We start from the raw sequence: 10,000 nt of genomic DNA on the forward strand, positions 1-10,000 counted from the left end.
CTGTCCCTTTCTTACAGTGTACAGAGCGTGAATACTTGTGTGAGTGTGTTGTCTCTGTCTCTTCTTGTCTTGTCCATACTGAGGTGAGGGCTGTCTTTGACGAAGGAGGTTGTGTATTTTGTTAGAGGAGTCGGTAAATAAGGTGGTGTTATTTTCCCAGAGGCAGCCGCAGTCTGGATACACCCCCCCCCCCCCCCCCCCCCCCCCCCACCCACACACACACACTGGCCCCTGGACCCCAGTCGTCAGACAGTGCAAACATTCCACAGGCATCTCCTGGCTTTGAGAACACCAGAGCCTGGTGTTCTCATGTAGTGGAGAGAGAGGTCAGAGAGCCTGGTGTTCTCATGTAGTGGAGAGAGAGGTCAGAGAGCCTGGTGTTCTCCTGTAGTGGTGAGAGAGGTCAGAGAGCCTGGTGTTCTCATGTAGTGGAGAGAGAGGTCAGGGAGCCTGGTGTTCTCATGTAGTGGAGAGAGAGGTCAGAGAGCCTGGTGTTCTCCTGTAGTGGAGAGAGAGGTCAGAGAGCCTGGTGTTCTCATGTAGTGGAGAGAGAGGTCAGGGAGCCTGGTGTTCTCCTGTAGTGGAGAGAGAGGTCAGAGAGCCTGGTGTTCTCATGTAGTGGAGAGAGAGGTCAGAGAGCCTGGTGTTCTCATGTAGTGGAGAGAGGTCAGAGAGCCTGGCGTTCTCCTGTAGTGGAGAGAGAGGTCAGGGAGCCTGGTATTCTCCTGGAGTGGAGAGAGAGGTCAGGGAGCCTGGCGTTCTCCTGGAGTGGAGAGAGAGGTCAGGGAGCCTGGTGTTCTCCTGGAGTGGAGAGAGAAGTCACAGCTAGGGCTGGCAATAGAACTCAGAGTGACACACACACACACACACACACACATACACACACACACACACACACACACACACACACACACACACACACACACACACACGCTCACAGATGCGTAATGGAAGGCTTTTGTTTTTGCACTGGTAGAATAGGGCCCCTAGGATCCATGGGCCACGCTCTGCTTGTGGACTACACAGACACACACACTCACACAGTCTCTGTGTCTCCACCGTGCCTCAGCGGCGGCTGAGGTTTTGGAGGGCGTCAAAGTAAAGTTGTGAAGCCAGTTTGGCCACACACACATGCTCACTCACACACACACACATGCTCACTCACACACACACACACACACACACACACACACATGCTCACACACACGCTCACACACACACACACACACACACACACACACACACACACACACACACACACACACACACACACACACACACACACACACACACACACACACACATACATACATGTGCTCACACACACACACACACATACACACACACACACACACATACATACATGCTCACACACACACACACACACACACACACACACACACACACACAAATTGTTGGTGGAGGGGCCAGGGTGAGAGAGAGAGGGCAGCTGTAATTGACTGGTCTAAGCTTGGAGGGATGGGGTGAATAGAAGACTGGTGAGGTGTGTGTGTGTGTGTGTGTGTGTGTGTGTGTGTGTGTGTGTGTGTGTGTGTGTGTGTGTGTGTGTGTGTGTGTGTGTGTTGTGTGTGTGTTTGTGTGTGTGTGTGTGTGTGTGTGTGGTGTAAACCTATTCCATATGCATTTTGTCTGCTATTCAATATTAGACTGCTCCACATTTACAAACACACGGACACTCACACCAACACCCACACCAAGCTGCACATTCAAATAATAGCTATAAACATCACTTCACTAAAACAGTTGAAATATTTGCAAACATGTAATTTTTTTGATGGGATTTTTCTTAACACTGAACTTCTTATCTCCTGGTGAAATCTGAACCTCTGGCCCAATCTAACAAGAGAGGAGAGTGGAGAAAGCCACTGAATGACGTGGTCTTAGTGTTCTGGCGTCAGACAGTATGTTAGGATAGGGTGTCTCCACTGACAGGAATCTAACAGTGTGTGCCAGCCTGGCCTGGTCCGTTGTGTCTCTCTGTGCATGTTTCACTTAGTAATGATTGTTCTTTCTTTTTTCTTTCCATGTTCTCCGGTCCTGCTGTTCACCCTCCTCACAACAACAGGTAATCATCTTTATGTTACTGTTAGATTTGTTATGAATAATGCTTCAAAAACCATGGTACTTCCCCACTACTGCTCATTCAGTTACACATTACAATATAGCTAGATACTTTAGACATAATAGCTAGCCACTTTAGCCGTTAGTTTACTTTAGCCGTTAGTTTACTTTAGCCACTTTTGCCATTAGTTTACTTTAGCCGTTAGTTTACTTTAGCCGTTAGTTTACTTTAGCCGTTAGTTTACTTTAGCCATTAGTTTACTTTAGCCGTTAGTTTACTTTAGCCGTTAGTTTACTTTAGCCGTTAGTTTACTTTAGCCATTAGTTTACTTTAGCCATTAGTTTACTTTAGCCACTTTTGCCATTAGTTTACTTTAGCCACTTTTGCCATTAGTTTACTTTAGCCACTTTAGCCATTAGTTTACTTTAGCCATTAGTTTACTTTAGCCGTTAGTTTACTTTAGCCGTTAGTTTACTTTAGCCATTAGTTTACTTTAGCCGTTAGTTTACTTTAGCCGTTAGTTTACTTTAGCCGTTAGTTTACTTTAGCCACTTTTGCCATTAGTTTACTTTAGCCGTTAGTTTACTTTAGCCGTTAGTTTACTTTAGCCGTTAGTTTACTTTAGCCACTTTTGCCATTAGTTTACTTTAGCCGTTAGTTTACTTTAGCCGTTAGTTTACTTTAGCCGTTAGTTTACTTTAGCCATTAGTTTACTTTAGCCATTAGTTTACTTTAGCCGTTAGTTTACTTTAGCCGTTAGTTTACTTTAGCCGTTAGTTTACTTTAGCCATTAGTTTACTTTAGCCATTAGTTTACTTTAGCCACTTTTGCCATTAGTTTACTTTAGCCACTTTTTCCATTAGTTTACTTTAGCCACTTTAGCCATTAGTTTACTTTAGCCATTAGTTTACTTTAGCCGTTAGTTTACTTTAGCCGTTAGTTTACTTTAGCCATTAGTTTACTTTAGCCGTTAGTTTACTTTAGCCGTTAGTTTACTTTAGCTATTAGTTTACTTTAGCCGTTAGTTTACTTTAGCCGTTAGTTTACTTTAGCCGTTAGTTTACTTTAGCCATTAGTTTACTTTAGCCATTAGTTTACTTTAGCCACTTTTGCCATTAGTTTACTTTAGCAACTTTTGCCATTAGTTTACTTTAGCCATTAGTTTACTTTAGCCGTTAGTTTACTTTAGCCATTAGTTTACTTTAGCCATTAGTTTACTTTAGCCACTTTTGCCATTAGTTTACTTTAGCCACTTTAGCCATTAGTTTACTTTAGCCATTAGTTTACTTTAGCCATTAGTTTACTTTAGCCGTTAGTTTACTTTAGCCGTTAGTTTACTTTAGCCGTTAGTTTACTTTAGCCATTAGTTTACTTTAGCCATTAGTTTACTTTAGCCACTTTTGCCATTAGTTTACTTTAGCCACTTTAGCCATTAGTTTACTTTAGCCATTAGTTTACTTTAGCCGTTAGTTTACTTTAGCCGTTAGTTTACTTTAGCCATTAGTTTACTTTAGCCATTAGTTTACTTTAGCCACTTTTGCCATTAGTTTACTTTAGCCACTTTTGCCATTAGTTTACTTTAGCCACTTTAGCCATTAGTTTACTTTAGCCATTAGTTTACTGTAGCCGTTAGTTTACTTTAGCCGTTAGTTTACTTTAGCCATTAGTTAACTTTAGCCACTTTTGCCATTAGTTTACTTTAGCCACTTTTGCCATTAGTTTACTTTAGCCACTTTAGCCATTAGTTTACTTTAGCCATTAGTTTACTTTAGCCGTTAGTTTACTTTAGCCACTTTTGCCATTAGTTTACTTTAGCCACTTTTGCCATTAGTTTACTTTAGCCACGTTAGCCATTAGTTTACTTTAGCCATTAGTTTACTTTAGCCATTAGCTTACTTTAGCCACTTTAGCCGTTAGTTTACTTTAGCCGTTAGTTTACTTTAGCCATTAGTTTACCTTAGCCATTAGTTTACTTTAGCCATTAGTTTACTTTACCCATTAGTTTACTTTAGCCATTTGTTTACTTTAGCCATTAGTTAACTTTAGACATTAGTTTACTTTAGCCGTTAGTTTCCTTTAGCCATTAGTTAACTTTAGCCACTTTAGCCATTAGTTTACTTGAGCCATTAGTTTACTTTAGCCATTAGTTTACTTTAGCTGTTAGTTTACTTTAGTCATTAGTTTACTTTAGCCACTTTAGCCATTAGTTTACGTTAGCCATTAGTTTACTTTAGCCGTTAGTTTACTTTAGCCACTTTAGTCATTAGTTTACTTTAGCCATTAGTTTACTTTAGCCGTTAGTTTACTTTAGCCACTTTAGCCATTAGTTTACTTTAGCCATTAGTTTACTTTAGCCACTTTAGCCATTAGTTTACTTTAGCCATTAGTTTACTTTAGCCACTTTAGTCATTAGTTTACTTTAGCCATTAGTTTACTTTAGCCATTAGTTTACTTTAGCCATTAGTTTACTTTAGCCGTTAGTTTACTTTAGCCACTTTAGTCATTAGTTTACTTTAGCCATTAGTTTACTTTAGCCATTAGTTTACTTTAGCCACTTTAGCCTTTAGTTTACTTTAGCCATTAGTTTACTTTAGCCATTAGTTTAATTTAGCCATTAGTTTACCTTAGCCATTAGTTTACTTTAGCCATTAGTTTACTTTAGCCATTAGTTTACCTTAGCCATTAGTTTACTTTAGCCACTTTAGTCATTAGTTTACTTTAGCCATTAGTTTACTTTAGCCATTAGTTTACTTTAGCCATTAGTTTACTTTAGCCACTTTAGCCATAAGTTTACTTTAGCCACTTTAGCCATTAGTTTACTTTAGCCACTTCAGCCATTAGTTTACTTTAGCCTTTAGTTTACTTTAGCCATTAGTTTACTTTAGCCATTATTTTACTTTAGCCATTAGTTTACCTTAGCCATTAGTTTACTTTACCCATTAGTTTACCTTAGCCATTAGTTTACTTTAGCCACTTTAGTCATTAGTTTACTTTAGCAATTAGTTTACTTTAGTCATTAGTTTACTTTAGCCACTTTAGCCATTAGTTTACTTTAGCCGTTAGTTTACTTTAGCCACTTTAGCCATTAGTTTACTTTAGCCATTAGTTTACATTAGCCGTTAGTTTACTTTAGCCACTTTAGCCATTAGTTTACTTTAGCCATTAGTTTACTTTAGCCACTTTAGCCATTAGTTTACTTTAGCCTTTAGTTTACTTTAGCCTTTAGTTTACTTTAGCCATTAGTTTACTTTAGCCATTAGTTTACTTTAGCCGTTAGTTTACTTTAGCCACTTTAGTCATTAGTTTACTTTAGCCATTAGTTTACTTTAGCCATTAGTTTACTTTAGCCACTTTACCAATTAATTTACTTTAGCCACTATAGCCATTAGTTTACTTTAGCCTTTAGTTTACTTTAGCCATTCGTTTACTTTAGCCATTAGTTTAATTTAGCCATTAGTTTACCTTAGCCATTAGTTTACTTTAGCCATTAGTTTACTTTAGCCATTAGTTTACTTTAGTCATTAGTTTACTTTAGCCATTAGTTTACTTTAGCCACTTTAGCCATTAGTTTACTTTAGCAATTCGTTTACTTTAGCCAATAGTTTACTTTAGCCATTAGTTTACCTTAGCCATTAGTTTACTTTAGCCATTAGTTTACTTTAGCCATTAGTTTACTTTAGTCATTAGTTTACTTTAGTCATTAGTTTACTTTAGCCACTTTAGCCATTAGTTTACTTTAGCCGTTAGTTTACTTTAGCCACTTTAGCCATTAGTTTACTTTAGCCATTAGTTTACATTAGCCGTTAGTTTACTTTAGCCACTTTAGCCATTAGTTTACTTTAGCCATTAGTTTACTTTAGCCACTTTAGCCATTAGTTTACTTTAGCCTTTAGTTTACTTTAGCCTTTAGTTTACTTTAGCCATTAGTTTACTTTAGCCATTAGTTTACTTTAGCCGTTAGTTTACTTTAGCCACTTTAGTCATTAGTTTACTTTAGCCATTAGTTTACTTTAGCCATTAGTTTACTTTAGCCACTTTACCAATTAATTTACTTTAGCCACTATAGCCATTAGTTTACTTTAGCCTTTAGTTTACTTTAGCCATTCGTTTACTTTAGCCATTAGTTTAATTTAGCCATTAGTTTACCTTAGCCATTAGTTTACTTTAGCCATTAGTTTACTTTAGCCATTAGTTTACTTTAGTCATTAGTTTACTTTAGCCATTAGTTTACTTTAGCCACTTTAGCCATTAGTTTACTTTAGCAATTAGTTTACTTTAGCCAATAGTTTACTTTAGCCATTAGTTTACTTTAGCCATTAGTTTACCTTAGCCATTAGTTTACTTTAGCCACTTTAGTCATTCGTTTACTTTAGTAATTAGTTTACTTTAGCCATTAGTTTACTTTAGCCACTTTCGCTATTAGTTTACTTTAGCCATTAGTTTACTTTAGCCACTTTAGCAATTAGTTTACTTTAGCCATTAGTTTACTTTAGCCACTTTCACCATTAGTTTACTTTAGCCGTTAGTTTACTTTAGCCATTAGTTTACCTTAGCCATTAGTTTACTTTAGCCATTAGTTTACTTTAGCCATTAGTTTACCTTAGCCATTAGTTTACTTTAGCCACTTTAGTCATTAGTTTAATTTAGCAATTAGTTGACTTTAGACATTAGTTTACCTTAGCCATTAGTTTACTTTAGCCATTAGTTTACTTTAGCCGTTAGTTTACTTTAGCCGTTAGTTTACCTTAGCCACTTTAGCCATTAGTTTACCTTAGCCATTAGTTTACTTTAGCCATTAGTTTACTTTAGCCATTAGTTTACCTTAGCCATTAGTTTACTTTAGCCATTAGTTTACTTTAGCCGTTAGTTTACTTTAGCCGTTAGTTTACCTTAGCCACTTTAGCCATTCGTTTACCTTAGCCTTTAGTTTACTTTAGCCATTAGTTTACTTTAGCCATTAGTTTACCTTAGCCATTAGTTTACTTTAGCCATTAGTTTACTTTAGCCGTTAGTTTACTTTAGCCGTTAGTTTACCTTAGCCACTTTAGCCATTCGTTTACCTTAGCCATTAGTTTACTTTAGCCATTAGTTTACTTTAGCCATTAGTTTACCTTAGCCATTAGTTTACTTTAGCAATTACTTTACTCTAGCCCTTAGTTTACTTTAGGCATTAGTTTACCTTTGCCACTTTAGCCATTAGTTTACTTTAGCCTTTAGTTTACTTTAGCCATTAGTTTACTTTAGCCACTTTTGCCATTAGTTTACTTTAGCCATTAGTTTACTTTAGCCATTAGTTTACTTTAGCCACTTTAGCCTTTACTTTACTTTAGCCTTTATTTTACTTTAGCCATTAGTTTACTTTAGCCACTTTAGCCATTAGTTTACTTTAGCCATTAGTTTACTTTAGCCATTAGTTTACCTTAGCCATTAGTTTACTTTAGCCATTAGTTTACTTTAGCCATTAGTTTACTTTATCCATTAGTTTACCTTAGCCATTAGTTTACTTTAGCCACTTTAGCCATTAGTTTACTTTAGCCACTTTAGCCATTAGTTTACTTTAGCCTCTTTTGCCATTAGTTTACTTTAGCCACTTTGGCCATTAGTTTACTTTAGCCATTAGTTTACTTTAGACATTAGTTTACTTTAGCCATTAGTTTAGTTTAGTTTAGTTTAGTTTACTTTAGGCATTAGTTTACTTTAGCCATTAGTTTACCTTAGCCATTAGTTTACTTTAGCCATTAGTTTACTTTAGCCATTAGTTTACCTTAGCCATTAGTTTACTTTAGCCACTTTAGTCATTAGTTTACTTTAGCAATTAGTTTACTTTAGCCATTAGTTTACTTTAGGCATTCGTTTACCGTAGCCACTTTAGCCATTAGTTTACTTTAGCCATTAGTTTACTTTAGCCATTAGTTTACTTTAGGCATTCGTTTACCGTAGCCACTTTAGCCATTAGTTTACTTTAGCCATTCGTTTACTTTAGCCATTAGTTTACTTTAGGCATTTGTTTACCGTAGCCACTTTAGCCGTTAGTTTACTTTAGCCATTAGTTTACTTTAGCCATTAGTTTACTTTAGACATTAGTTTACTTTAGTCATTAGTTTACCTTAGCCATTAGTTTACTTTAGCCATCAGTTTACTTTAGCCACTTTGGCCATTAGTTTACTTTAGCCATTAGTTTACTTTAGCCACTTTAGCCATTAGTTTACTTTAGCCACTTTAGCCATTAGTTTACTTTAGCCACTTTAGCCATTAGTTTACTTTAGCCTCTTTTGCCATTAGTTTACTTTAGCCACTTTGGCCATTAGTTTACTTTAGCCATTAGTTTACTTTAGACATTAGTTTACTTTAGCCATTAGTTTACCTTAGCCATTAGTTTACTTTAGCCATTAGTTTACTTTAGCCATCAGTTTACTATCGCCACTTTGGCCATTAGTTTACTTTAGCCATTAGTTTACTTTAGCCACTTTAGCCATTAGTTTACTTTAGCCATTAGTTTACTTTAGCCATTAGTTTACTTTAGCCACTTTAGCCATTAGTTTACTTTAGCCACTTTAGCCATTAGTTTACTTTAGCCACTTTAGCTATTAGTTTACTTTAGCCTTTAGTTTACTTTAGCCATTCGTTTACTTTAGCCATTAGTTTAATTTAGCCATTAGTTTACCTTAGCCATTAGTTTACTTTAGCCATTAGTTTACTTTAGCCATTAGTTTACTTTAGTCATTAGTTTACTTTAGCCGTTAGTTTACTTTAGCCACTTTAGCCATTAGTTTACTTTAGCAATTAGTTTACTTTAGCCAATAGTTTACTTTAGCCATTAGTTTACTTTAGCCATTAGTTTACTTTAGCCTCTTTTGCCATTAGTTTACTTTAGCCACTTTGGCCATTAGTTTACTTTAGCCATTAGTTTACTTTAGACATTAGTTTACTTTAGCCATTAGTTTACCTTAGCCATTAGTTTACTTTAGCCATTAGTTTACTTTAGCCATCAGTTTACTTTAGCCACTTTGGCCATTAGTTTACTTTAGCCATTAGTTTACTTTAGCCACTTTAGCCATTAGTTTACTTTAGCCATTAGTTTACTTTAGCCATTAGTTTACTTTAGCCACTTTAGCCATTAGTTTACTTTAGCCACTTTAGCCATTAGTTTACTTTAGCCACTTTAGCTATTAGTTTACTTTAGCCTTTAGTTTACTTTAGCCATTCGTTTACTTTAGCCATTAGTTTAATTTAGCCATTAGTTTACCTTAGCCATTAGTTTACTTTAGCCATTAGTTTACTTTAGCCATTAGTTTACTTTAGTCATTAGTTTACTTTAGCCGTTAGTTTACTTTAGCCACTTTAGCCATTAGTTTACTTTAGCAATTAGTTTACTTTAGCCAATAGTTTACTTTAGCCATTAGTTTACTTTAGCCATTAGTTTACCTTAGCCATTAGTTTACTTTAGCCACTTTAGTCATTCGTTTACTTTAGTAATTAGTTTACTTTAGCCATTAGTTTACTTTAGCCACTTTCGCTATTAGTTTACTTTAGCCATTAGTTTACTTTAGCCACTTTAGCAATTAGTTTACTTTAGCCATTAGTTTACTTTAGCCACTTTCACCATTAGTTTACTTTAGCCGTTAGTTTACTTTAGCCATTAGTTTACCTTAGCCATTAGTTTACTTTAGCCATTAGTTTACTTTAGCCATTAGTTTACCTTAGCCATTAGTTTACTTTAGCCACTTTAGTCATTAGTTTAATTTAGCAATTAGTTGACTTTAGACATTAGTTTACCTTAGCCATTAGTTTACTTTAGCCATTAGTTTACTTTAGCCGTTAGTTTACTTTAGCCGTTAGTTTACCTTAGCCACTTTAGCCATTCGTTTACCTTTGCCATTAGTTTACTTTAGCCATTAGTTTACTTTAGCCATTAGT

The 10,000-nt window shown here is 36.0% G+C and overlaps 1 protein-coding gene across 7 annotated transcripts in view; it reads left to right on the top strand.

Annotated features, from left to right (window-relative positions):
* The window catches only part of foxp4 (forkhead box P4), a 188,193-nt gene that overhangs the window by 24,629 nt on the left and 153,564 nt on the right, over positions 1–10,000 (top strand). Inside the window, exon 1 of one of the 7 annotated variants that reach the window (XM_036983567.1) lies at positions 1,661–2,086. The exons of 1 other annotated variant lie outside the window; for it this stretch is intronic. In XM_036983567.1, the coding sequence (XP_036839462.1) occupies positions 2,046–2,086 (41 nt within the window). In that variant the 5' untranslated portion in view covers positions 1,661–2,045. Of the gene's footprint in view, positions 1–1,660; positions 2,087–10,000 lie in introns of those variants that run through there. 5 more of the 7 variants (XM_036983568.1, XM_036983561.1, XM_036983563.1 and 2 more) reach the window with 5 other exon arrangements.

This window comes from Oncorhynchus mykiss, chromosome 7, assembly GCF_013265735.2.
Source record: "Oncorhynchus mykiss isolate Arlee chromosome 7, USDA_OmykA_1.1, whole genome shotgun sequence".
NCBI classification, from domain to species: domain Eukaryota; kingdom Metazoa; phylum Chordata; class Actinopteri; order Salmoniformes; family Salmonidae; genus Oncorhynchus; species Oncorhynchus mykiss.